Source organism: Stegostoma tigrinum, chromosome 18, assembly GCF_030684315.1.
Source record: "Stegostoma tigrinum isolate sSteTig4 chromosome 18, sSteTig4.hap1, whole genome shotgun sequence".
NCBI lineage: Eukaryota > Metazoa > Chordata > Chondrichthyes > Orectolobiformes > Stegostomatidae > Stegostoma > Stegostoma tigrinum.
The window spans coordinates 515,564-540,943 of NC_081371.1; the positions used below are offsets into that span (position 1 = coordinate 515,564).

At 46.2% G+C, this 25,380-nt stretch overlaps 2 protein-coding genes across 12 annotated transcripts in view; both read left to right on the forward strand.

Moving 5' to 3' along the window:
- The first annotated feature begins 621 nt into the window (after positions 1-621).
- On the forward strand, positions 622-10,770 carry pex26 (peroxisomal biogenesis factor 26). Of its 2 annotated transcripts, none has more exons than XM_048549498.1 (5): positions 622-890; positions 2,300-2,449; positions 5,819-6,138; positions 7,822-7,953; positions 9,734-10,770. In XM_048549498.1, exons 1-5 carry the CDS (start codon positions 667-669, stop codon positions 9,835-9,837), a joined length of 930 nt encoding a protein of 309 aa, XP_048405455.1. In that variant the 5' UTR covers positions 622-666; the 3' UTR covers positions 9,838-10,770. The 2 variants fall into 2 exon arrangements, with proteins under 2 accessions (XP_048405455.1, XP_048405456.1); XM_048549499.1 differs by having other exon boundaries at positions 624-848.
- Positions 10,771-17,042: 6,272 nt separating this feature from the next.
- Positions 17,043-25,380, forward strand: part of usp18 (ubiquitin specific peptidase 18) — a 69,771-nt gene continuing 61,433 nt past the window's right edge. For 4 of the 10 annotated variants that reach the window (XM_048549021.2, XM_048549020.2, XM_048549027.2 and 1 more), the window contains exons 1-2: positions 17,615-17,650; positions 18,185-18,266. Coding sequence is in view for 2 of the 10 variants with exons in the window: in XM_059652256.1 (XP_059508239.1) it covers positions 17,545-17,650; positions 18,185-18,266 (188 nt within the window). In the remaining 8 variants the exon portion in view is untranslated. Of the gene's footprint in view, positions 17,651-18,184; positions 18,282-25,380 lie in introns of those variants that run through there. The other 6 variants (XM_059652256.1, XM_048549032.2, XM_048549023.2 and 3 more) reach the window with 6 other exon arrangements.

Here is a 25,380-nt window from a genome sequence, read left to right on the forward strand (position 1 = left end):
CAAACAGGAGGCTGGAACGACACGGCACGTGAGGCAGCATCTGGAGGAAAGTAGAGGTCAACGTCTCGGGTATTAACTCCTATCCATGGACACTATGTACATAGCTCGTGTTGGCAGAAAGGTGGCTAACATCAGCAAAGACCTATCGCACCCTGGTAATGACCTCCTCCAACCTCTTCTGTGAAACAGAATGTACAGAAGCCCGAACGGGCACACAAGCACGTTTAAGGAAGCATCTTTCCAGCTGTTATCAGCCTCAAACAACGTAACCTGTTTGATTCTTAAGTCCTATTGATCTGTAGATCCTTTGATTGCTGTGAACTGTTTCTACTGCTCGTAAACGAAGTTTTTCACTGTATTTCGGTACGTGTGCCAATGAAAAAAAACAATCGATCTGCGGAACAGTCTCGTACAGAATGCCTGAACTGGACCGTTCTCTCCTGGTGAGTACCAGCTGCTGCACTGGCGACGGCAGAGGAAGGAGGAATGGCGTTAGGGGAGGGGCCAGGGGGCGTGGTCAGAAGTGGCAGTTTAGTGTGTGAGGTGCCGGGTCCGGGAGCAGGTCAGTGCCGCGTATGGGCGGGGCGGGCGTCGTGACGTAGCCAGCGGGCCCTGGAAGGGGCTTGATTGACGCGCCTGCGCTTTCGGGCTTCGCGCACGTTCTCGATGCGCGCCCTCGGGCCGGGCTTCCTGGAACTGAGGCGCTGCAGTGAGGGGCCTCCTGGGTCTCAGGGCCCCGCACTGGCGGCGCTATGTCGGGCTGCCCAGAGGCTGCAGCTGCGGAGGGATTTCCCAGCGGCCCTGGCGGCCTGTGAGCGCGGCCTGGAGCTGGAGCAGAGAGGGAGCGGGTTAGAAACCGGCCCTGGGTCTGAGGGGGAGGAAGAAACAGGGTCTGGGAGTTTGTACTGGCAGTGGGGTGCAAGGGGATGGTATCAGAGATAATGGGAACTGCAGATGCTGGAGAATCCAAGATAATAAAATGTGAGGCTGGATGAACACAGGAGCACAAAAGCTGACGTTTTGGGCCTAGACCCTTCATCAGAGAGGGGGATGGGGTGAGGGTTCTGGAATAAATAGGGAGAGAGGGGGAGGCGGACCGAAGATGGATAGACGAGAAGATAGGTGGAGAGGAGAGTATAGGTGGGGAGGTAGGGAGGGGATAGGTCAGTCCTGGAAGGATGGACAGGCCAAGGGAGCAGGATGAGGTTAGTAGGTGGGAAATGAAGGTGTGGTTTGAGGTGGGAGGAGGGGATAGGTGAGACGAAGAACAGGTTAGGCAGGCGGGGATGAGCTGGGCTTGTTTTGGGATGCAGTGGGGAGAGGGGAGATTTTGAAGTTGGTGAAATCCACATTGATACCATTGGGCTGCAGGGTTCCCAAGTGGAATATGAATTGCTGTTCCTGCAACCTACGGGTGGCATCATTATGGGCCTGTTCACCTGCACATCAGCCAATGTGGTATACTGCATCCACTGTACACGGTGCGGCTACCTCTACATTGGGGAAACCAAGTGGAGGGTTGGGGACCGCTTTGCAGAACATCTACGCTCGCTTCGCAGTAAACAACTGCACCTCCCAGTCACGAACCATTTCGACTCCCCCTCCCATTCCTTAGAAGACATGACCATCCTGGGCCTCCTGCAGGCCCATAATGATGCCACCCATAGGTTGCAGGAACAGCAACTCATATTCCACTTGGGAACCCTGCAGCCCAATGGTATCAATGTGGATTTCACCAGCTTCAAAATCTCCCCCCTCCCCACTGCATCCCAAAACCAGCCCAGCTCATCCCCGCCTGCCTAACCTGTTCTTCGTCTCACCTATCCACTCCTCCCACCTCAAACCGCACCTTCATTTCCCACCTACTAACCTCATCCTGCTCCCTTGACCTGTCCATCCTCCCCGGACTGACCTATCCCCTCCCTACCTCCCCACCTATACTCTCCTTTCCACCTATCTTCTCGTCTACCTATCTTCGGTCCGCCTCCCCCTCTCTCCCTATTTATTTCAGAATCCTCTCCCCATCCCCCTCTCTGATGAAGGGTCTAGGCCCGAAACGTCAGCTTTTGTGCTCCTGAGATGCTGCTTGGCCTGCTGTGTTCATCCAGCCTCACATTTTATTATATTGCAAGGGGATGGTGTTGTCTGGGAGGGGCTGTACTGGCAGGTAGTTGCCTGTGAAGTGTCCCTGTGCTCTTAGCCACATGTAGAATTGTTGTTGTTCACTGGTTTATTTTGACGATGTGTTTGTCTTAAGGAGCAATCGCTGAACTTTTATTTTGTATCTTCTAATAATTAGCTCTGTCCTGGCTGTGGATACAAAATCTTGCTTGTGCATCGTTGGAATTCAGGCTCTGGCTGAACTCAACCAGTGGGACCAGGTGTTGGGCTGGGTTCTGGAAATCTATGAGATCCCAGAGAAAATACCTGCCAAAATCCTGCAGATGTGGTGAGTGTGGGAAAGCTGGTCCCTCTGGGCAATTACTGTTTTTGTATTGATCTTTACTCTGCACCTAACCTTTTGCTGTACCCTGCTAAAACAGGAGACACAGCCAAACCAAATTAGTCTTCCTTACTTAAGTGTTCACGCATGCTAAAATTAAAGCTATCAAACAGCCTCAAAATTGACCCCTGTGTATCCTAACCAGACTTCTTGTATAACCAGTCCCATACTCTTGAATGGCCTTCTTCAGAGGGTTCACATGCAGCGAACATAATCAAGGAGTTTTCCCACCCCAATTATAGTCTCTTCCATCAAGTAGAAGAGACAAAAGTTTGGAAACTTGTATCAACAGATTCAAGAACAGCTTCTTCACTGCTGTTATCGGATGTATGAATGTCCCTCTCTGTACCTGAAGCGCTAGATTCTGCATTCTGTTCTGTTGCCTTGGCGTATGTATGCGAGGTATAATTTGTATGGATGGCATACACATCCATGTGACAATAAATCAAATCACAAGACACTGCAAATAGCTTTTGTAGCTTAAACAAAAGACTAAGCAATTTATGAGTAATACAATAACTTTAGCACAACAAAACAATCTAATGCCTATAATTTTAAACCAATATTTTAAACCGATAGCTGAAAATAGGAGATTAGACAAGGAGTGGAATGGTGGCTCAGTGGTTAGAGCTGCTACCTCACAGTGCCAGGAACCTGAGCTCGATTTCTCCCTCAGGAGACTGACTGTGTAGAGTTTGCACATTCTCCCTGTGTCTGTGTGGGTTTCCTCTAGATGCTCCAGTTTCCTCCCACCATCAAAAGGTGTGCAGGCTAGCGGATTGGCCATGCTAAATTGCCCGTAGTGTTTAGTAATCTATAGATTAGGTGGGTTACAGGGGGATGGGTGTGGTTGGGATGCTCTGAGGGTAGGTGTGGACTTGTGGACAGTAATTTCCCATAGGGATGAGCTTTCCCAATTCCAAGGGCCGAAGGGCCTGCTTCCACACTAGGGATTCTACTTTCAAGACTACGTGCTATAGCATCAACAGCCAAGCTCATCCTTCCAGAAATGACTGCAGAACTCTGTTCAAACTCTGGCCTCTTCCTGTCAGACTCGCAGTTCTCCTCCACAAGATCCCAGTTACCATTCCACATCTGCCATCTGCACAACCAAAAGGCCTGTTCCAGACTTGCTGGCACACATTCTCATATACTGAGATAACAAAGTGTGAAGCTGGCTGAACACAGCAGGCCAAGCAGCATGTCAGGAGCACAAAAGCTGATGTTTCGGGCCTAGACCCTTCATCAGAGCTCTGCCCGAAACGTCAGCTTTTGTGGTCCTGAGATGCTGCTTGACCTGCTGTGTTCAGCCAGCTTCACACTCTGTTATCTTGGATTCTCCAGCATCTGCAGTTCCCATTATTTCTCATATACTGACTTTGTTAATGCCAAACACCAGTTTCCTAGTTAAACACAATGCTCTTGCTCTGGTATCGAAGCATCTGCAAAATCTTTTAATTAAGAACCAAGCTGTAAATAACTTTCTGGCCTGGCCTGGCCTTGCAAAGAAACCACAACTTGCTGTTCTGTTTTGTTTTAGTTTTAACAACAATCTATTGCCACAGCTGAAAGGCCATTTTCAGCTGACAGATCTCAATTCTTCGTTCCAAACGAAACTTGATAAAATAATAAACTGGAAATAATGAAAAATCAGCTCTAACATACCTCCAACCTTAAAGGATGGAATGCCATTTTAAAAAATGCATTTCATGACAAGGTTAGTAATACTTAAATGACAAACAAAACACAAAACTCTCAGCTGTTCATTTTTCCTATCTTGATGCCCATTCAACTTTCTTAGTCACATGCTTAACTTCACAATAATTTACATTTGGAATAAAGCAACAGCAATTATATTTTCTTTCCCCAAAAACAAATGAACCGCCAACACCACAATGGTTCCTTTTCTACAGTTTTCCTGGTGGTTCAACATTTTTGAAATATAAACCCTGGCGTTCTCTGTTTCAGCCTTGTCACCCTGTAAAGGATATGCTGCAATTCCCAAATTGCTAATTTGAATGGAGGTTTGCTAAAATTAGGTACAGTTAATGCTGGGTATTTATTCAAATTACTTTTAGCATTTCAAAGGCTGCCTGGCATTCTGTCAACCAGAGCATTTTTGTTTGTTATCACAACAAATTAGTCAAAGTATAGCTACTTGCTAAAATTAGGCACAATCTTTTGATAAAATTTCCACATTCTCAAGAACTTCTTTCTCATTTTGTTTTTGGGGTAGGAAAGTCAAATAAAATTTGTACTTGTCATCCAAGTAAACTTTGCAGTTAGGTAATTCAGTTATGACTGTATTCATTAATCATTGGAATGTGGCTGGGGCATTCTTTAAATCCAAATGATGTAACCTGATGTTGGTAAAGTACATGGGTTGTGACAAATGCAGAGATTTCCCGAATCCCCTCTGTCATCAGTATTTGCTAACGCCGTGCTTAACAAATTAATTTTAGTTAGGCTTGGTGCACCATTCTTATCAATGCAATCTTGGTGTAGTTGATGAGGACAGTGTGGTGGAAAATTTTACTGTGTATCTAACCCCAAGCTGACCTTGTCCTGGGATTGTTTGTAAAGGAAGCTTTACTCTATATCTAGCCCCTTGCTGTCCCTGTCCTGGGAGGGCTTGATGGCAGAGGGATCTTTGGTCTGTATCTGTACCCATGTTCTCCCATTCCCGGGAGTCTTTGATGGGAAGGGTGGAAAAGAAGTTTCACTTTCAGTTTAACAGTAGAGGGAGCAATGTGTGAGGGACAATTTTCCTGCAGTGCTATTATTCTTTCAATGAAGCAGATGAGGTGGTCCTCCCTTTGGTGACAGTGATGTTAGAGCAGGCACATTCCTGGGCTATGAGAACATGACTCATGAACCTTTTTTTTCCTTCATCACTAACGGGATGAGGGTTTTGCTGGCTATGTCAGCATTTATTGCCCATCCCTACATACCCAGAGGGTAGTTAAGAGTCAATCACATTGCTGTGAGTCTGGAATCACATGTAGGCCAGACTGGATAAGGATGGCAGTTTTCTTCCCTAAAGGACATTAGTAAACCAAATGGGTTTTTCCTACAATCGACAATGTATTCATGGTCATCATTAGATTCTTAGTCTGGGATATTTTAATTAAATTTTTATTAAAATTCTACTATCTGCTGTGGCAGGATTCAAACCCAGGTACCCAGAACATTATCAGGGTCTCTGGATTAACAGTTCCGCGATACTACGAGTTCCACGATCAACTACCCTGAGATTATGACTGCTGTAAGCTCAGCATCTGAAATGAGTTGTTTTTATGTCTGTATCTTCGGCAGCATCATTCTATACAGCAAGGTTGGAGAGCCAGGCCAGGTGCAGAAGGCAGTGGACAGTTGGCTAAAGTGTCGTACCAATTCAAGTCCTCAGGGCTGTGGCTCAGGACTGGTATTGGAGTTATACTTGCTACATGTGCTGCTACCACTTGGGCTGTACACCGAGGCAGAAGAACTGATTCAAGGTACAACGTTGCTGACAGAGCAGCTGAGGGGACCAGCATTACAAGTCGTACAGAATAGGAGGCCTCAGCATCCTGAGCAGGACTTGGCCGGAAGCAGCTACCAGCTTGCAGCAGACTCCAGCCAGCAGTCTTGTCCAGGTAACTGTTGATATTTGGAGTCATTCTTCTTATGTTTCACTCTATAACTGTGTCCACCTTCATCCAGCAGCCATGCTGTTACTAGCCCTCTGCAAGCTTCTTTTTCTCCTTTCCCTATATTGGGAAATCGGGTATCAGCATCCCTCCACAATGCCCTGGTTTCGATAAAGTGCTGTCAGTAGGGTAATGAACCATGAAGTGACGCAACCTATGATGGCAAATGTGTTTTGGAAATCAGCTGGAAAGAGGGAGAGAGAGTGATTTCACTTTCGCAGCTCTCCAACTGCTTTCATTCTTGTCTGTTCAGTATCAGATTGCTACCTTAAATTGATCCAAAACCTGTTGCTAGCCAGTGTTGGAGCTGGATGAACACAGCAGGCTAAGCAGCATCTTAGGAGCACAAAAGCTGACGTTTCGGGCCTAGACCCTTCTTTGCTTTCCTCAAAGGTACCTGCTTCCGGTACAAAAAGTATCGAATGCACCTTACAGCAGGTGAACATCACACAGTTCAACATTCCTTTGAAAACAAAAACAACATCCAAACTTCTTTTACAATTTGTATTTCCAAATAAAATCAGCAATCGTTACAGAAGACGGTGAAAAAGAAATCTCACACTGTTTAGTGTGAGTGACATTGTGGTGGTTCACACATCTCCATAGTCTCTGCCAGACAGTGTAATCAGTTAACATTGGTAATGAGCAGATCAGAGGAGTGCAGGAGTCAACTTGTCCTCTGTCTGAGGGATTGTATGAATACATCCAACACTAAAACTGAGGAAAGGCTGATCCTCATTGTTTATGAGCTGTAATTTTCTCAGAGATGTTTGAGAGCAGGTTTTATTAAGGAAGATCGGTTTATCAGATCCCCTTTCCTCCTGGTTTAGTTTTATTTTCTGAACAATCTGTTCAGAGAGGTTAGTACATGACTCTGGAGCAAGTGGGACTTGAACCCAGGCCTCTTTGCTTTGAGGTAGGGATAGTATCTTTATACCACAAGAGGGCCGTGCCCAGTTTAATAAATGAGATGTCAAAGACATCTGCTCAAAACGCTTCATAGATATGTGTTCGAGCAACTGGAGTAATCATTCAGCTCAGTTCAGCCTCTTGATGGTTTATTTCCAACAGCGATGAACAACACGTGTGTCTCATGATTTCTGAAAGATCAGGGGTACACAAACTAACCTGTTCTAAGTCTTGTAGCTCTTCCTCAGAATCTTCTCTGCTCTACCTCTTCTCTGCAGCTCCTCCCTTAACCTTGATACCCACTTATCCTTTCCCCTCCCTCCTCTTGCCCCTCCTCCAGTCCCATCCTCCGCTAGTTCTCCCTTGGTCTTTCAGCCGCCTCCAGCTCTTCCTGTCTGCTTCGACAGTAACACTCCTACCCAGTTCCACCAACGCCCCTATCCCCCTGCTCTGCTGCCTTCCTCTCCCCTTCTGACAGCACCCCCCTGTCCTGCTGTGTCACCACTCTGCTTCTCCGGCACTCCTGTCCTTGGTCCGAATGTTTTTTCCTCCGCATTATTGCCTGACCTACTCTGCACCCACACAGCAGTTATTCCAACTTAGCGCTGGCTTTGTTGCCTTCCGAATCAAGTAATCAAATATAGTCCAGAACAGACTGTCACAGTTCTAACAGCATTGAGGTGCTTGGTATAATGTTGTCTTATTTGTCTCCCTTTGTAGTACACAACTCGCTGCTTAAAACTCTGCAGCACGTGCTGATGTTGTCCTGGAGGTTTTTGCATTTGGTACCTGTTCGCAAGTTGTTTTTAGCTGCACTTTTGGCCTACATGCTGATTGTCAGGCTGGACCCTGGTGAGTGTGTTTTCTCATCTCTTCCCCATGGTTGCTGATGTCCATCCCTGAGCTCGGGTACTGCTTTTCTTAGGACAGATGATAGGAAGCAGATCAGCCTTTCGAGTGTTCTGCCCCTCCTGACAATGTCACAACTGGGATTGGTTGCTGGGAGTGTGAAACAGCAAACTATGGCTGTGATTGCTCAGATAGCTGCTTATTTTTCTAAATGACTTCTATAATGACTCGTTAGTTTCATCGACTTTTAAAGTTAGAGACATTTCCAGGGCCAGATGGAATGTATCCCAGGCTGGTGAGTGAAGCAAAGGAGGAAATTGCGAGGGCACTGAAATAATTTTCATGCTAACCTCTGGTAGGGAAATATTGGAAACAATTTGAGGTACAGAAATAATCTGATTTTTGAAGAGACTGATTAATCAAGAACAGTCTGCTTAGCTTTGTCTAACTAACTTGATGTGAATTTTCAAGGAGGTGACCACGTGTATAGATGAGGGCAATACTTTTGATGTAGTCTCCTTGGACTTCAGCAAGGCTTTTGATACCTTAAGAGCCCATGAAAATTTGGCTAATTGGATACACAGTTGACTGACTGTTAGGAAGCAGAGGGTGATGGTTGAAGGGTTTTTTTGTGACCTAAAGCTTGTGTCCAGTGGGGTCCCAAGGGGGCTTAGTGTTGGGGCCCTCACTGTTTGTGGCTTATGTAAGCAATTATAATGAATGTAGGAAGGTTGATCAGTAAATTCACAGATGATACGAAAATTGTAGGGCGATTAAATATCGAGGAGGATAGCCCTAGATTACAGGACAATGGAGATGAGCTGATCAGTGGCAAATGGAATTCAATTTGAACAAATGCAAGATTATGTATTTGGGCAATTCAAACAAGGCAAGGGAATACAAACAAGTGGTAGGACCTGGGAAGTACTGAGGATCAGAGGGATCTTGGTGTGCATATATACTGACCCCTCAAGGTATCAGGATGGAGATAAAAGGCATAGCTGAGGCATGTCTTTTATTAGCTGAGGCGTTGAGTTGAAGACCAGGGAGGTTATGCTGGAACTGTACAAAACATTAGTTAGGTCACAGCTAGAGTATTGTGTGTAGTTCTGGAATGCACATTATCGGAAGGATGTGATTGTATGGAGAGGTTGCAGAGGACGTTTACCAAGATGTTGCCTGGGATGAAAAGTCTGTTATGAGGAAAGTTTGGGTTTGTTTTCCTTGGAGCAGATGAGACTGAATGGGGACCTGATTGAAGTGTACAAAATAATGAGAGGCATAGATAGGGTAGTAGATTGTGAGCATCTCTTCCCCGTGGCAGACGTGTCTGTGGCCAGAGAACATAAGTTTAAGGTGAGGAGTAAGTTGCGTAGAGGGGTTCTAGGGAAAACCATTTCTCATGCAGAAGTTGTTAGAAATAAAGAAAGTGCTGCTTGAGAGGTGATGGCAGCAGATACGCTTTTAAGAAGCATCTGCATGAGTACTTAAAGTGCGAGGGCATAGTAGCCTATGGACCAAGTGCAGGTAAATGGGCTCATCAGCTGTTTAACAGTCCTGTTCAGTCACTTCACTCCCCACATTTTCTCAGCAGCCCCACACAATTCTCCTTATCAAGTATTTATCATGGTGCCATTTTAGGGATGAGTTTTTTTTTCCATCTCTTCACTCTCAGTCTTCTCAAACCTGCCAGGGAGGTTAATAGCTAGTCTGATCAGAATAATTGACTGTTTATCAAATTGCCAGTGGTCTTACTTGTTTCTCCTGCTCTCTCTCTCTAAAGCTTCTCCGGTCGCCTTGCCGTGGGTCCGTAGCCTCCACAACGTCATCAGGCAGATGTGGAAGACTATGTTTGCTCACTTCAACAAAGCAAAAATTGGCAAGTGAGCCTTGATGTGTACTTCAGCCCAGGAGGGTCTAGTCCTGGAATTGGAGGCTGTTGTTCCTGTAAAATTCAATGGCTTGGGTAATGAGTCATTAACTTGACAGGCCTCTTCACATCTTGTAGGGGAGGCTAACATGGCACCTAACTATGGCCCTAGGAGTGCCAGCTAACTTCACTCAGAGCCACCATGTTCAAAGTCTTTGAATTGTGTGTGTCATTGTCCAACTGCGGCCAATCCTGTCTCAAACAATGATAAGCTGTCATCCCCATTGTATTGACGCTGTTAATTGTGTCGTCATGGAATTTATTTTGATCACTTGAACACTTTAAATTTGCTGTTCTGAGTTCATTACTGCCTGTAAAAATGGTGATAAACTGTGCTGCACATTATCAAGTCTGTCTTCTGCAGCAACCATGTGGAGCAAATTAGAGATAATGTTGCTGCTTTCCTCAACCTTCCACGACAAGGGATTTTCCCAGTCTCCCTCTAGCGTGTACCACCGGATTTTGATTGCGTCTGCCTTTTTATTGCTGCTGTTACTCTGGAGGTAGGGTATTGCTAATAAGTTTATCGAAGGGGTGTATTGTGAGGGAATTGTGCTCATCAGAATGTGTACAGCAAATCAGTGCAATATAGGTACAAAAAGGAAGTGATCCTGATGTTTCTGGAACTCTGCCTTGGGCAGTGCAATGCCAAGCCTGAGACAGTGGCCTGACTAAACAGTGCCACACTGGACATTGGCCATCAGCTCCTTGCTTTGCACCAAGAAGTGGAACACATCTAACATTTTACACAGAAAAAGACAAATCAACTTGTCTCTGGGAACATGATCCTCCTCTTCACCCACCAGATAGCAGAAAGATATGATGGAGGCAGTCTGATTGATTGAGTTCATTTTAAGATGTGGCAATAAAAGTTCCAGCTAAACTTGAAATATGTGGGGTGTTTTTTTTGTTGCCAGGAATTGGTTCCAGGGATCGATCTTGCTGAGGTGGTGGATGAGGCAAAGGTTTGGGTGGGCAGTGGGGACCGGCAGTGGTCAGAAAGAGTAGGTGGTGGTGGAATGGGAGTGTTGATTAGTGGCAGTGGTGGGGTTGGGGTGCAATTTTTGAATGTGGGAGGTGTGTATTCGGGGTTATCTAGAACCAAGCAACACAGTTTCAGAGTAAGGCGGCAGGCCATTTAGGACCGAGATGAAGAGGAAGTTTGGCACTGAGATGGTGGGGAATCTTTGGATTCTTTTATCATGAAAATGGTAACGGTCTCTCAGGCCTGCAATATCAGTTGGTCCAGGCCCACTGTTTTTAAAAACAATGTGAAAGTCTTGCAGGTGTTAGTACTCAGATCGAGCACCAGCAGCCACTGCTGCTTTGGACTTGCAGTGAAAGAAATTGGGATCATGGCTCTCAGCTTGGGAAACCCTGACATATTTTTTTATCTTCATCTTGGTCTTGATTTTGTTTACCTCTATCCGATCTCCCTTCATCTGCCCTTCATGCAAGGAGAACAACTTCAGCTTTTCCAATCTCAACTTGTAGCTAAGCGAATCCTCCCTGGAACTACCCTCTATGCTGTCTCGTCAGCTGTCACATCCTTCCTGGTTTGATTACCAGACCAGGATGTGATATCCTAGGTATTTAGCATTTTTCCATGGATGTGAGAATTGTTGCCCATCCTTAATTGGTGTTGAACTAGATTAGATTCCCTACAGTGTGGAAACAGGCCCTTCGGCCCAACATGTCCACACCGCCTGTTGGAGCATCCCACCCAGACCCATCCCCATCCCCCTCCCCCATAACCTACACACCCCTGAACAATACGGGCAATTTAGCATAGCCAATCCACCTAGCCTGCACATCTTTGGACTGTGGGAGGAAACCGGAGGAAACCCATGCAGACACGGGGAGAATGTGCAAACTCTGCACAGGCGGTTACCCGAGGCTGGAATCGAACCCGGGTCCCTGGAGCTGTGAGGCTGCAGTGCGAACCACTGAGCCACCGTGCCGCCCCCAACTAGAGGTTTTTTAAATTCATTTCACAGGGCACAGAATCATACAGAACAGAAGAGAGACTTTGGCCCATCAAGGTTGTACTGCCACAGCTACACACATCACTTTGCAGGACTAGGTCCGGAGCTTTGAATGTAATGATCCTTACAGTTTACATCCAAATACATTTTAAAGTTTGGGGGGTTTCCCACCTCAACCTACCCTCCCAGGCAGCGCATTCCAGATCCCCACCACCCTCTAAATTCCCTCTAAACCTCCTGCGCTTCAACTTAGAATTATGCCCCCTTGTTATAGCTGCTGCTTCCCATCCACCTTGACCGTGCCCCTTAATCTTCTACACTTCACTCATATTTCCCCCTCAACCTTCTTTGCTCCAAAGAAAACAATTCAAGCTTATTCAGCCTCTCTTTATGGTTGAAATGCTCCATCCCAGGCAACAAGCTGTTGAATCTCTCCTGCATTCCCTTCCAGTGCAATCACATCCTTCCAATTGTGTGCTGTCAGAACTGCATCCAGTATACTCAGCTGTAGCCTAAAGTCCTATACAGCTCTGCATGACCTGTCCTTCTAATGTATGCTTTGACTGATTTAAGGCAAGTGTCCCATTTGCCTTCCTAATTAACCTATTAGCTTGTCCTGTCACTCTCAGGGATCTGTGGCGAAGCACTCCAAGATCCCTCTGTTCCTCTGAGCTTCTCCCTAATGTCCTGCAATTCATTGAGTACTCCCTTGTCTCATTACTTCCAAAGTGTATTACCTCGCACTTATCAAGAATAAATTCCACATCACTTATCTAGCCATCTTTTTGTTGTAAAGTTCTTGTTTTATGGATAATGAGTGTGAGCAGAAAAACGAGTCAGAGACACGAGTTGTATTCAGTCTAAAATTGTAACTTTATTAGTGATCAGTAAAAGCACTAACTACACCAAAATGCAAAAAACATAGAACTAATTAACTATAGTACACAATGTTAAACATTAAAGACATAGAGGGAGACTGCTGTTACAATATAGAGATCTAAGTGCTTAAACTAATTTCCAGCTAAAACAGCCAGAGGAGACATTACCTGCACTTAGGCAGCCGTATAATGATTCTTCTCTTGACTTTAGTCTCCAGGTATTCTCCATTGTAGAACATATGGAAAGAGGCCAATCAGCCCACTGAGTTTGTGCCAATCCTCCAAAAAGCATCCCATCCAGACCCCACCCTATCCCCATAACCCTGTATTTCCCATGACTAATCCACCTAGCTTGCCTACCCCTGGACAGTACAGACAATTCAGCATGGCCAATCATCCAACAGGCATATCTTTGGACTGGGTGGAAACCAGAGCACTCCGACAAAACCCATGCGGACATGGGGAGAATGTGCAAACTCTGCCCAGATGGTCGCCCGAGGTGGAATCGAACCTGGATCCCTGTTACTGTGAGGCAGCAGTGCTAACTAATAAGCCACCCAAATGTTGGTCCACAGTTATGGCTCTTAATTTGTTGCAACACCAGTGATCTTGTACTGTTTTCTTAGTTTGGAAATTGACTACAAACCGCTGGCTGTTGATCACAGACATGGTAATCACCACGGGGCCTTTTATTCAAATATGAAACATGATCCAGTCTTGTGACTGGTCTCCTCTTCTGTTAGTTGCTTATTCTATTCGTGGCCTGTCTTTGCAATGCTTCTCAGTTTGTTTCCAATGAGGCAGGTCCAGGCATCTTTTGAAACCAGTATTCCAACTTGACCATTTTTCATCATGCTTTGGCGTAAGGTGTCAGCCACAGGGTGTAGGCTATAACCTGACCAGACCTTATTTATCACTGTCAGCCACCAGATCAATGTTTGTGTCATCTGCAAAACTACTTACTACCCCCTCAGGGAGGACAGAGAACACAGGAATTAAAGAGTATGGGGGGGGGGCGGGGGGGGGGGGGTGCACATTAATGGCTAAGGATAAGTAGAGTTAGGGATTGGGAATCTAAACAAATGGCTCAATATAATGAGATGAAATACCATTCAAGATGAGTTAACACATCTGGAAAGCACTGTACAGTCCATAATAAAATAAGAACCAAAAACAGTATAGGACAGGAAAAGGTCCTTCAGCCCATCAAGCCTGCACTGACACATTATACCTTTCTAAATTAAAATCATTTTGCTTATATGCAGTCCACATCCTCTGTTCCCTGCTTATTTGTGTAGCTGTCAAAATGCTTCTTAAATGTTGCCATTCTATTTGCTTACACCACTTTCTCTCGCAGCCCATTCCAGGCACTTAGCACACTCTGTGTAAAAAAAAAACTTGCCTCACATCTCCTTTAAACATTCCCTCTTTTACCTTAAACCTGTGTGGCCTAGTAATTGACATTTCTATCCTTGGAAAAAGACTCTTGACTATCCATTCTGTCCTCTCATCCTTCAAGTGGAAACAAACTCAGTTTGGCCAATCTCTCCTCTCGGCTAATACAGTCCAAACCAGGCAACATCCTGGTAAACTGTTCCTGTACCCCCTCCAAAGACTCCATATTCTTCTGGTAGTATGGTGACCAGAACTGTACACTATTCCAAATGTGGCCAAAGTTCTGTACAGCTGCAACATGATTTGCCAGTTTTTAAACTCTCTGTCTCAACTGATAAAGGCAAGTAAGCCATATGCCTTCTCGACCACGTTATCCATTTGTGTTGTCACTTTCAGGGAACTGTGGATCTCTACGCCTAGGGATTGGGAATCTAAACAAATGGCTCAATATAACGAAATGAAATGCCATTAAAGTTGAGTTAACACATCTGGAAAGCACTGTACAGTCCATAATAAAATAAGAGCCTCAATGTTTCTCACGGTTCTGCCATTTACTGTATACTTCTCTCCTGTATTAGACCCTTCAAAATGCATTACTTGCATTTGTCCTGGTTAAATTTCATCTGCCATTTCTCTGTCCAAGTCTCCAGTCTATGTATATCCTGCTGTATACTCCAGCAATTTGCCTTACTATCTGCAGATTCCCCAATCTTTGTGTCATCCACAAATTACATTCTCCTCCAAATCATTTAGATACACTGCAAACAACAGAAGTCCCAGCTCTGATCCCTGTGGAGCACCACTGGTCATAAGTCTCTAGTCAGAAAAATAGCCTTCCACAGTTAGTCCCTGCCTTCTATGACCATGCCAGTTCTGTATCCACCTTACAACTTCACCACAGACCCCATGTGATTTCCAACTTCTTTCCCAGCCTGCTGGGTCCTTGTCAAAGGCCTTCTTAAAGTCCATGTCAACAACATCCATCACCTTCCCTTATCAATTATCTTTTTCACTTCCTCAAAAAACTCAATTCAAATTTGTCAGACATTACCTTCCTCACACAAAGCCAATCTGCTTATTGCTGATCAGTCTGTCTTTTTCCAAACATGAATAAAACCTGTCCCTCAGAACCTTCTCCAAAAATTACCCTACCACTGACACCAGTCAGATTGGCTCCACGCAAAAATTCCTTCCTTTGTGCTTGAGTGGACCTATCCTTTCCCGAGCTACCCTCTTGCCTTATAAATATATAAAGTGTCATGGGATTTTCCTTAATCCTGTTTGCCAAGGTAATTTTGCAGCCCCTTTTACCCCCTGCTTCATTTCTGCTCTCTTTGTGTTCTTCAAGGGCTCTGTGTGTCTTCAGTTTCCTAAACCTTACATATGTTCTCCTTTTTCTTTTTGACTGAGCTCTCAATTTCTATCTTTATCCATAGCTCCCAGATATTGCCGTCCTCATCCTTCATTTTCACAGGAACATGCTGGTCTTGAACTCCATCAACTGACCTTTGAAAGATTCTCAACTGTGTGATGTAGATTTACCCCCAAAAGGCTGCATTCCCCAGTTCCTGCCTAATGTTGTGGTAGTTAGCCTTCCCCCAATTTAGTATTTTCACCTGAGGATTGCTCTTAGCCCTATCCATAAGTAAAACTTACAGAATTACGGTTACTGGTTAGAAATGGCCCGTTCCCTGGTTGGAATGTTTAGAGATTGTTTCAAAGAATCCTCCTGGATGCACCTAACAAATTCCCTCCATCCAAGTCCCTGGTATTAAACAAGTCCCAGTCAGTAGAGGAGAAGTTAAAATCACCATCAGAACAACCCTGTTGTTTTCACATTTTTCGACAAACTGTCCCTCTATATCTGTTCCTTTATCACCCTTTGGCTGTTAGGAGGCCTGTAGTACAATTGGATCACGGCGATTCCATCCTTCTTATTCCTGAGCTCTACATATGGCCTGGCTGGATGCATTCTCCAAGGTATCCTTTCTCAGTTTTTTGGCTGTGATATTTTCCCTCATAAGTAACTCAACTCCTCACCTCTCTTACATGTCTTTCTATCACACCTGAAACATCTAAATCCCAGGGTATTAAGTTGCCAGTCTTGTCCTCTCTCTATACTTAACAAGTACAGGCAGCATCTGAGTTGTTAATGGGTAATGCTCTGGCATCTCTTCACAAATTGATTTGTACACAAGTTGAATCACAAAAATGCCGAACAATAGAAAGCAGCCGTTTGTAAATATACAAAATGTTGGTATACTAGGTCTTTAAAATTAAGCCTCTGGACAAGATTGTGTTGATAGGAATGAGCTTTCATAAGTCAGAATTTTATAAATCGGGAATCACCTGTATGTGGAATCTTCAGATGTCTTCATGATGCGAGTTTAGAATTTCTTATCAAGTGGTTCTGCAGAGTTTGAACAATGTGTTAGTGGTAAGATTGCAGTAGAATATAGAATTAGCAGTCAACCTTCAGTAGTTTAGACATTAAGTCTGGTGGATCTGAAACAATTCAATTTTGGGTTCTCAGAATTTAATGCTTTATATAGGTTTTTGATGTCATTTCTTCTGAAAATAGGCACACATGAGAAAGGTTAGGTTGGGAGACAAGTACTTTTAATTTCTCCCCCCCTCCCTCCCTCTCTGTCTACACCCTCGCCCTTCTCTTATCCCACTCTCTCCTCCCCCTCTCTCTCTCTCCGACCCACCCCCTCCCTTCTTGCCCTCATGCCTCTCCCCCTTCTTTTCAGTCTCTCCCTCTTTCCTCCCATCTCAGGTCCCACATCCCTGTTGCTGTTTCTCCTGTTTTCTCCTCCTTCCCCAACCCCTCATGCCCTCTCCCCCCCTCCCTCTCTGTCCCATCCCCCCTCCCTCTCTGTCCCATCCCCTTCCCACTTTCCCCCTTCCTCTCGCCCCTCCCACTGTTTTCCCTTCCTCTCCTTACCCTCCCTCTCTGCCCCACATCCACCTCCCAAACTGTCCTCTTTCTCTCCTCACACCCCCCTACCCCCTTCCTTACTTCTCCGTCCCCTCCCTTCTGTTTCTCCCCCTTTCTCTCTCTCCTCACCCTAACTCACCTCCTCCCTCTCGATCCGTATCTCTCTTCCACAACTATCTCCCTCCCCATCCCCCTCACCACTTACCCCGACCACCCCGCTCCGTCCCTTCCCTCTCTCCGCCTCCCTCTCCATCTTTCTCCCATACCCCTCCCTTTCTCATCCCTCCATATCTTCCCCCCTACTCTCCCTTCCACCTTTACATCACTCCTCCTCTCCACCCCTCACTGACGCCCGCTCCCCGCCCTCTCTCCCACCTTCTCCTCCCTGTTCCCTTTCTCTGTCTTTTCTCTGACCTGTCACTCCTCTGTCCGTCAGTTTCGTACCGAGTCGCTCATCTCTGGGAAATGAAAGTGAAAGTGAAGGGCTGGGTCGGGAGAGAGAGAGAGAGAGACAGCAATCACAGCCTTAAGTGCATAGAACTGCATTCGGAGCTGCAGCGGAGACAGTTCAGTGAGTGTTCGGGGAGAGAGAGCGAGAGGGCACAGAGTGTGTGTGTGGGGTGGATTGAGAGTGTGGGTGGAAGGGGCAGTGGGAATAGTGTTGAAACGGGATGCGGCAATGACGAACCAAAACAAAAGTTGCTGGAAAAGCTCACCAGAACAGTTCGTCGAAGGGTCACCGGACCCGAAACGTCAACTTTGATAGATGCTGGCAGACCTGTTGGACTGTTCCTCAGCACTGTCTCTGGTTCTGTTTTTGTTGGTAGTGGAATCAAGGGTTGTGGGGATAAGGCAGGAACAGGATACTGATTGTGAATGATCAGCCATGATTATAATGAATGGTGGTGCTGGCTCGAAGGGCCGAATGGTCTACTCCAGCACCTATTGTCTATTGTTGGTTGGGGACTTGGTTTTGCTGATGTGCTCAATCTGATTCCTTGCTGACCATCAGAGATAGTAGGAAGGGTCTGGGCCTGAAATGTCAGCTTTCCTGCTCCTATAATGCTGCTTGGCGTGCTTGGTATCTCTTGCTCTCCGTCCTCAGGTTTCCTGGATGATGCCACGGCTAATTATGCTGGATCGTACAGAACTGATGTGAATCTTTTGGACTGTCTTTGCCGACAGAGGTCAGTGGCTCCGAGGTAACGAGGGGACGTTAGATGAATTTGCGCCGTGTGCTTGAGTGATGTCGGTGTTTCTGACCTCTGAGCCCCATCCCGCGCCCACCTCCATTGAGTGTTAGCTCTTCCGAGATTTTTCATTTTTATAATCAGTAGAGGGATTTTATTATTGAATTCTTTATAAGGTCTTCAAGCAAGTGTGATTAAAGCCAGATAAGTGTCACACTCTGTTTTGCAGGGTCAGAGTCACCCCAGGTCCTATTAGTCAGGGTGATGCTGACGTAGTCAATAAATATTCACACCCGTTGTGGAATTCCTAGAGTCACAAAATGAATGGCAGGGACAGTCTGTACCAGCTTATTGTGGTTAACTTAGAACTGGAGGCACGGCACAGACATCGGAACCAGCTCTTGCAACTGGAATAGATACTGTTAATTAATTAATTTGCCTGTTCATTAGAGGAGAGATTGAAGCTGAGTTAAAAATGTGCCACTAAACTAATCTCCAGCCGCCAACCTGAAAAACACGTTATCCCTATTCTCCGCCTTCTGCCAGTCAGCTGATCCTTTCTCCATGCCAGTTTCTTGCTCTGAATACCATGGGCTCTCACCTTATTTAGCAGCCTCCTGTGCAGCACATTGTCAAATTCCTTCTGGAAATCCGAATAGATCCCATCCACTGACTGTCCTTTGCCAAACTTGCTTGTTACCTCTGTTATTCTCTGACTGTCTGTTATTCTAAACTCGTGGAAACACTAACTGCCATTCCTAGCTCATAGGAGCTCTGACCTCAATCTCAACTAATGGTACGTCTGACTGTCCCTCCCAATTCTCAAGATAATTGACTGTTACTCCCAGTTTAAAGAATGTCTGACTGTCACTCTCAGCTCATGATATGTCTTACTGTCACTTCCAACATGTGGGAGGTCTGACCATTAATCCCAACTCATAGGAGGTCTGGCTATCACTCCCAGGTTACAGGAGTGAATGACTGACTGTCATTCCCAACACTCAGGAGATCTTATTGTCTGTCGTAAAGGTCTGTCTATTCTTCCTGGGTCACAGGAGATCAGACTGTCATCCCTTTCTCCTCATAGGTCTGACCATCATTCCCAACTCAGAGGAAGACTGACTGTTACACAAAGCTTGTAGAAGGCCAGACAGTCACTCCTAGCTCGTGACAGGCCACATTCCCAACTCACGAGATCTGACTGTAGTGCCAACTCATGGGGAGTCTGAGATAACAAGGTGTAGAGCTAGATGAACACAGCAGGCCAGGCAGCATCAGAGGAGCAGGATGGCTGACGTTTTGGGCCTAGACCCTTCTTCAGAAAAATTATTTTTATCTCCAGCATCTGCAGTTCCTACTATCTCTGAAACAAGCCTCTCCTAAGGATGCCTACCCTAAATAAGTCACCCTCCTCCCTCCGGAAATACCTCAGTGAATCTCTCTCACACTGCAGCTCATGGGGAGTCTGTTTGTCACTCCCAACTTGTAGGACGACTGACTGTCACTCCCAACTTGTAGGAGGTCTGACTGTCATTCTCAAGTCTCAGGAAGACTGGCTTTTATGCTGTACCTCACAGGGAACATCTGACTGTTACCCCCAAATCATGGGTGGCCAGACTGTTGCACCCACAAGATGTCTGCCTGTCACTCCCAGCACACAGGAAGTCTGACTAACTTCCAGATCAGACAGGACATCTGACTGTCATTCCTGGCTCAAAGTGGATGACTGACACACTCATGTCTTGGGAAGTCTGACAGTCACTCTCAGCTCATCAGAGGACTATAGACTAGTTAGCTACACTTTTCTTTATTCATTCACGGGATGAGCGCATCACTAGCTAAGCTGCATTTATTGCCCATCCCTAATTGACCAGAGGGCAGTTACGAGTCAACCACATTGCTATGGGTCTGGAGTCACATGTAGGCCAGACCAAGTAAGACATTAATGAACCAAAGACCTCAAAGACATTAATGAATGAAATGGGGTTTTCCAACAATTGGCAGTGGATTTATGGTCATTATTAGACACTTAATTCCAGATATTTATTGAATTCAAATTCCACCATTTGCCATGGTGGGAATTTGTACCCAGGTTCCTGGAACATTATCTGGTTCTCTAGATTAACAGTCCAGTGATAATACCACTAGGCCATTGCTTCCCCTTCTATCATGAGGAAGTTGCTAGAGTCATCAGAAAGGAGAGATAACTGACCATTTGGAAAAACAAACTTCAATTCACTAGTGTCAGTATGGTTTCATGAAGGGCAAATTGTGATTGACGAACTTGCTGGAGATCTTCAAAGTTTGGGTAAATGGGTCCGTCTCTGGATAGCGAACTATAGTTAGTGGGGTGTTGGGGTGTTGCAGGGTTCATCTCCAATCAGGGAAAGAATGTATCATAGCAAAAATTACAGATGATACTAAAATACATGGTGTGAAGCTGGATGAACAGAGCAGGCCAAGCAGCATCAGAGGAGCAGGAGAGTTTGACGTTTCAGGTCGACACCCTTCTTCAGAAGTGGGGCACAGAAAGGGGATTCTGAAATAAATAGGGAGATGGGGGGAGGCGGATAGAAGATGGATAAAGGAGAAGATAGGGTGAGAGGAGACAGACAGGTCAAAGGGGCGGGGTTAGAGCCAGTGAAGGTGAATGTAGGTGGGGAGTTAGGAAGGGGATAGGTCGGTCCAAGGAGTACAGACAGGTCAAGGAGGTGAGGTAAGGTTAGTGGGTAAGAGATGTGGCTTGAGGTAGGAAGAATGGTTAGGGAGGTGGGGACTAGCTGGGCTGGTTTTGGGATGTGGTAGGGGGAGGGGAGATTTTGAAGCTTGTGAAGTCCTCGTTGGTACCATTGGGCTGCAGGGTTCCCAAGCGAAATATGAGATGCTGTTCTTACATCTTTCGGGTGTCGACATCGTGGCAATGCAGGAAGCCCAGGATGAACATGTTGTCCAAGGAGTGGGGTGAGGGAGTTGAAATGGTTCGCGACTGGGAGGTGTAGTTATTTATTGCGAACTGAGTGTAGGTGTTCCGCAAAGCGGTCCCCAAGCCTCCGCTTAGTTTCCCCAATGTAGAGGAAGCTGCAACGGGAACAGCGGATACTGCATATCACATTAACAGATGTGCAGATGAACATCTACTTGATGGGGAAAGTCTTCTTGGGGCCTGGGATGAGGGTGAGGGGGGGAGGTGTAGGGGCAGGTGTAGCATTTGCTTCGGTTGCAGGGAAAAGTGCTGGGTGAGGTGGAGCTGGAGGGGAGTGTGGAGCAATCAAGGAAGCCACGGAGAGAGTGGTCCCTCCAGAAAGCAGATAAGGGTGGGGAGGGAAAAATGTCTTTTCTAATGGGGTCAGATTGCAGAGGGCAGAAATGTCAGAGGATGATGCGTTGGATCCAGAGATTGGTGGGGTGGTACGTAAGGACGAGGGGGATTCTGTTTTGGTTGTTATTGCGGAGATGGGGTGTGAGGGATGAGTTGTAGGTCAAGAGCATTCTGGACCACTGTGGAGGGGATTTTACGGTTCTTGAAAAAAGAGGACATCTGGAATGTTTGGGAGTGGAATGCCTCATCTTGGGAGCAGATGCAGTGGAGGCAAAGGAATTGGGAATAGGGGATGGCCTTTTTACAGGAAGGTGGGTGAGAGGAGGAATATTCTAGGTAATTGTGGGAGTCGTTAGGCTTAAAATGGATATCAGTTTCTAGCTGGATGCCAGAGATGGAGACAGAGAGGTCCAGGAAGGAGAGAGAGGTGTCAGATATGGTTCATGTAAACTTAAGGTTGGGGTGGAAGGTGTTGATGAAGTGGATGAACTGTTCAAGCTCCTCGTGGGAACACGAGGCGGCGCCGAAACAGTCATCAATGTAACGGAGGAAGAGATGCGGGATAGGGCAAGTGTAGCTATGAAAGAGGGAGTATTCCACGTACTCTACAAAGAGGCAGGCATAGCTTGGGCCCATGCGGGTACCGTGGCCACCCCCTTTGTCTGTAGGAAGTGGGGGGAATCAAAGGAGAAGTTGTTGAGGGTGAGGACGAGTTTGGATAAGCAGATGAGGGTGTCAGTGGGGGGGGACTGGTCGGGCCTGTGGGACAGGAAGAAGCGGAGGGCCTTTAGGCCATCTGCATGGGGAATGCAAGTGTATAGGGACTGGGTGTCCATGGTAAAAATAAGGTGTTGGGGACTGGGGAATTGGAAGTTCTGGAGGAAGTGGAGAGCGTGGGTGGTGTCACGGATGTAGGTAGGGAGTTTCTGGACCAATGGGGGGAAAATGGAGTCCAGATAGGTGGAGATAGGTTCGGTGGGGCAGGAGCAGACAGAGACAATGGGTCGACCAGGGCAGAAAGGTTTGTGGATTTTGGGAAAGAGATAGAAATGGGTCGTGCGGGGTTGGGGAATGATGAGGTTGGAGGCCGTGGGTGGGAGGTCACCTGAAGTGATGAGGTTGTGGATGGTTTGGGAGATGATGATTTGGTGGTAGGGGGTGAGGTCATGATCAAGGGGCCGATAGGAGGAGAGGTCAGTGCACCATGCTACTACTGTGCCTCCCTTGGACGTGGGTTTTATGGTGAAGTTGGGATTGGAGCGCAGGGCTGCACATTCTGCAGGGGAGAGGTTGAGGCGATCGATATCTCAATGGCAATTAGAGATGAAGAGGTCAAGGGAGGGTAGGAGGCCTTGGGATGGTGTCAGGAGGAGTGGGTGTGTTGGAGGCAGGAGAAGGGGTCAGTCGAGGGATGATTAGGCTCACGGTTAAAGAAATAAGCGCAGAGGCGGAGGCAGTGGAAAAACTGCTCAGTGTCCAAATGAGAGTTGTATTCGTCGATGTGTGGGTGGAGGGGGACAAAGGTGAGTCCTTTATTGAGGACTGACTGTTCACCCTCAGTAAGTGGGAGGTCTCGGGGGATGGTGAAGATTCGGCAGGGCTGGGTGTCATTGTCTTGTCTAGAGATACTGGCTGTGAAGGCGGTGGGCGGAGCGATGTCGGCGGTGGGCGTTATCTCAGATTCTCCAGTGCCACAGTTCCTACTATCTCTGATACTAAAATAGCTGGGAAAGCAGACTGTGAAAAGGAGATAAAGAGTTTACAGATGCATACTGATAGAATGGGCCAGAATCTGGTAGATGGAGTTTAATGTGGACAAGTGCAAGGTTAATCATTTTGGCCAGAAAAAAAAGGGCAACTTTTCATTTAAATGAGAAGCAGATTCAAACTGCGTCAGTGCAGTGGGATCTGGGCAGCATATAATAAGAAAGGCAAATGAAATCCTAGCATTTATTGCACAAGGACTGGATTAAGAATGAAAACAAGTGTTGTTACAATTATATAAGACGTTGGTGAGATCACACCTGGAGTACTGTGTCCAGTTTTGGCCTCCTTTCTTGAGGAAGGGTGTGGTGGTACAGGCAGCAGTTCAGAGGCTCACCCAGGTTGATTCCAGGGGTGAAAGGGCGGTTGTACAAGGAGTGGTTGAATAGCATGGGTTTGTACTCACTAGAGTTCAGGAGTAATAAATGGGAGAATCTGACTGAGGTATATAAAATGCTAAAGGGGGATTGTTAAGTTAGATGTTGACCAGATCTTCCCCTTGTGGGACAGACTTGACCAAGAGGGCATGGCTATACTGTAAGAGGAGCTAGGTTCAAAATTGAGATGAGAAGCTACTTCTCTCAGTGGGTTGTGAATCTGTGGAACTCATTGCCCCAGAGTGCAGTACAGACAAAACCAATCAACAGATTTGAGAAAGTAATAGATAGTGCAGCACAGTGGCTCACTGCAGCCTCACAGCACCTGGGACCCGGGTTCAATTCCAGCCTCGGGCGACTGTCTGTGTGGAGTTTGCACATTCTCCCGGTGTCTGCGTGGGTTTCCTCCAGGTGCTCATGTTTCCTCCCATAGTCCAAAGATGTGCAGGCTAGGTGGATTGGCTGTGCCAAATTGCCCGTAGTGTTCAGGGTTGTGTGGGTTCTCAGGGGATGGGTCTGGGTGGGATGCTCCAAGAGGCGGTGTGGACTTGTTGGGCCGAAGGGCCTGTTTACACACTGAAGGGAATCTAATCATATGTTTCTCATGAGAGTGGAATTGAGACCAGGATAAGATCAACCATGATCATGTTAAATGGAGGAGTGGGTTTGTAGGGCCAAATTGCCTACTCCTGCTCCTAATTCCTATTTTCTCAATTGTGGTTAAGTAAATGGGCAAAAAGATGGCAAATGAAATATAATGTGGGAAAAATCTGAAGGTGTTCAGTTTAGAAGGGAGAATGAAAGAACACATTATTTAAAGGGAAAGCACTGCAGAAAGCTGCAACACAAAGGGACTTGCAGTTGTTTATGCCCAAAACACAGAAAGCCAGTACACAGGTGCAGCAGGTTAATCAGGAAGGCTAATGGAATGCTGGCCCTTATTTCGTGGGAGTTATAGAGTCATAGAGTAATGCAGCATGGAAACAGGCCCTTCGGCCCAAACTGGTCCATGCTGACCGTGGTGCCCACTCAGCTAGTTCCAACTGCCCGAATTTGATCCAGATCTCTCTATCCATGTACCTACCCAAATGTGTTTTAAATGTTGCTTTTGTACCAGCCTCAACCACTTTCTTTGGCAGCCCACTGCATATACTGACCATTCTCTGCATGAAGCAGTTGCCCCTCAGGTCCTTCTTAAATCTGTCCCCTCTCACTTTAAACCTATGCCCTCTACTTTTCAATTCCCCATCCCTAGGAAAAAGACTATATGCATTCATCATATCTACGCCTGTCATGATTTTACACATCTCAATAAGGTCACCCTTCATTCTTCTACATTCCAAAGAATAAAGTCCTGTCCTGGCCAACCTCTTCCTATAACTCAGACCTACTAGCCCTGGCAACATCCTCATAAAACAAGACTTTTTCCTAGGGTGGGGGTAGCTATTACGAGGGAGCATAGTTTTACAGTGAGTGGAGGTAGATACAGGAGAGACATCAGACGTAGGTTCTTTACTCAGAGAGTGGTCGGGGCGTGGAATGCATTGCTGGAGAGGCTAATGGAGTTGCCCTCTTTGGGGGCATTTAAGCAGCTATTAGGCATATAGATGATAGTGTAAGGTAGGCGTGGAGGTTAGATAGACCTTAGGAT

Bases quoted from the DNA above. Each gene is read 5' to 3' on its own strand.
- pex26 (XM_048549498.1), top strand. From the start codon at position 667: ATGCGCGCCCTCGGGCCGGGCTTCCTGGAACTGAGGCGCTGCAGTGAG. The intron at 6,139-7,821 runs GTAACTGTTGAT...CTCCCTTTGTAG, and splicing joins CAGCCAGCAGTCTTGTCCAG to TACACAACTCGCTGCTTAAA. The intron at 7,954-9,733 runs GTGAGTGTGTTT...CTCTCTCTAAAG, and splicing joins GATTGTCAGGCTGGACCCTG to CTTCTCCGGTCGCCTTGCCG.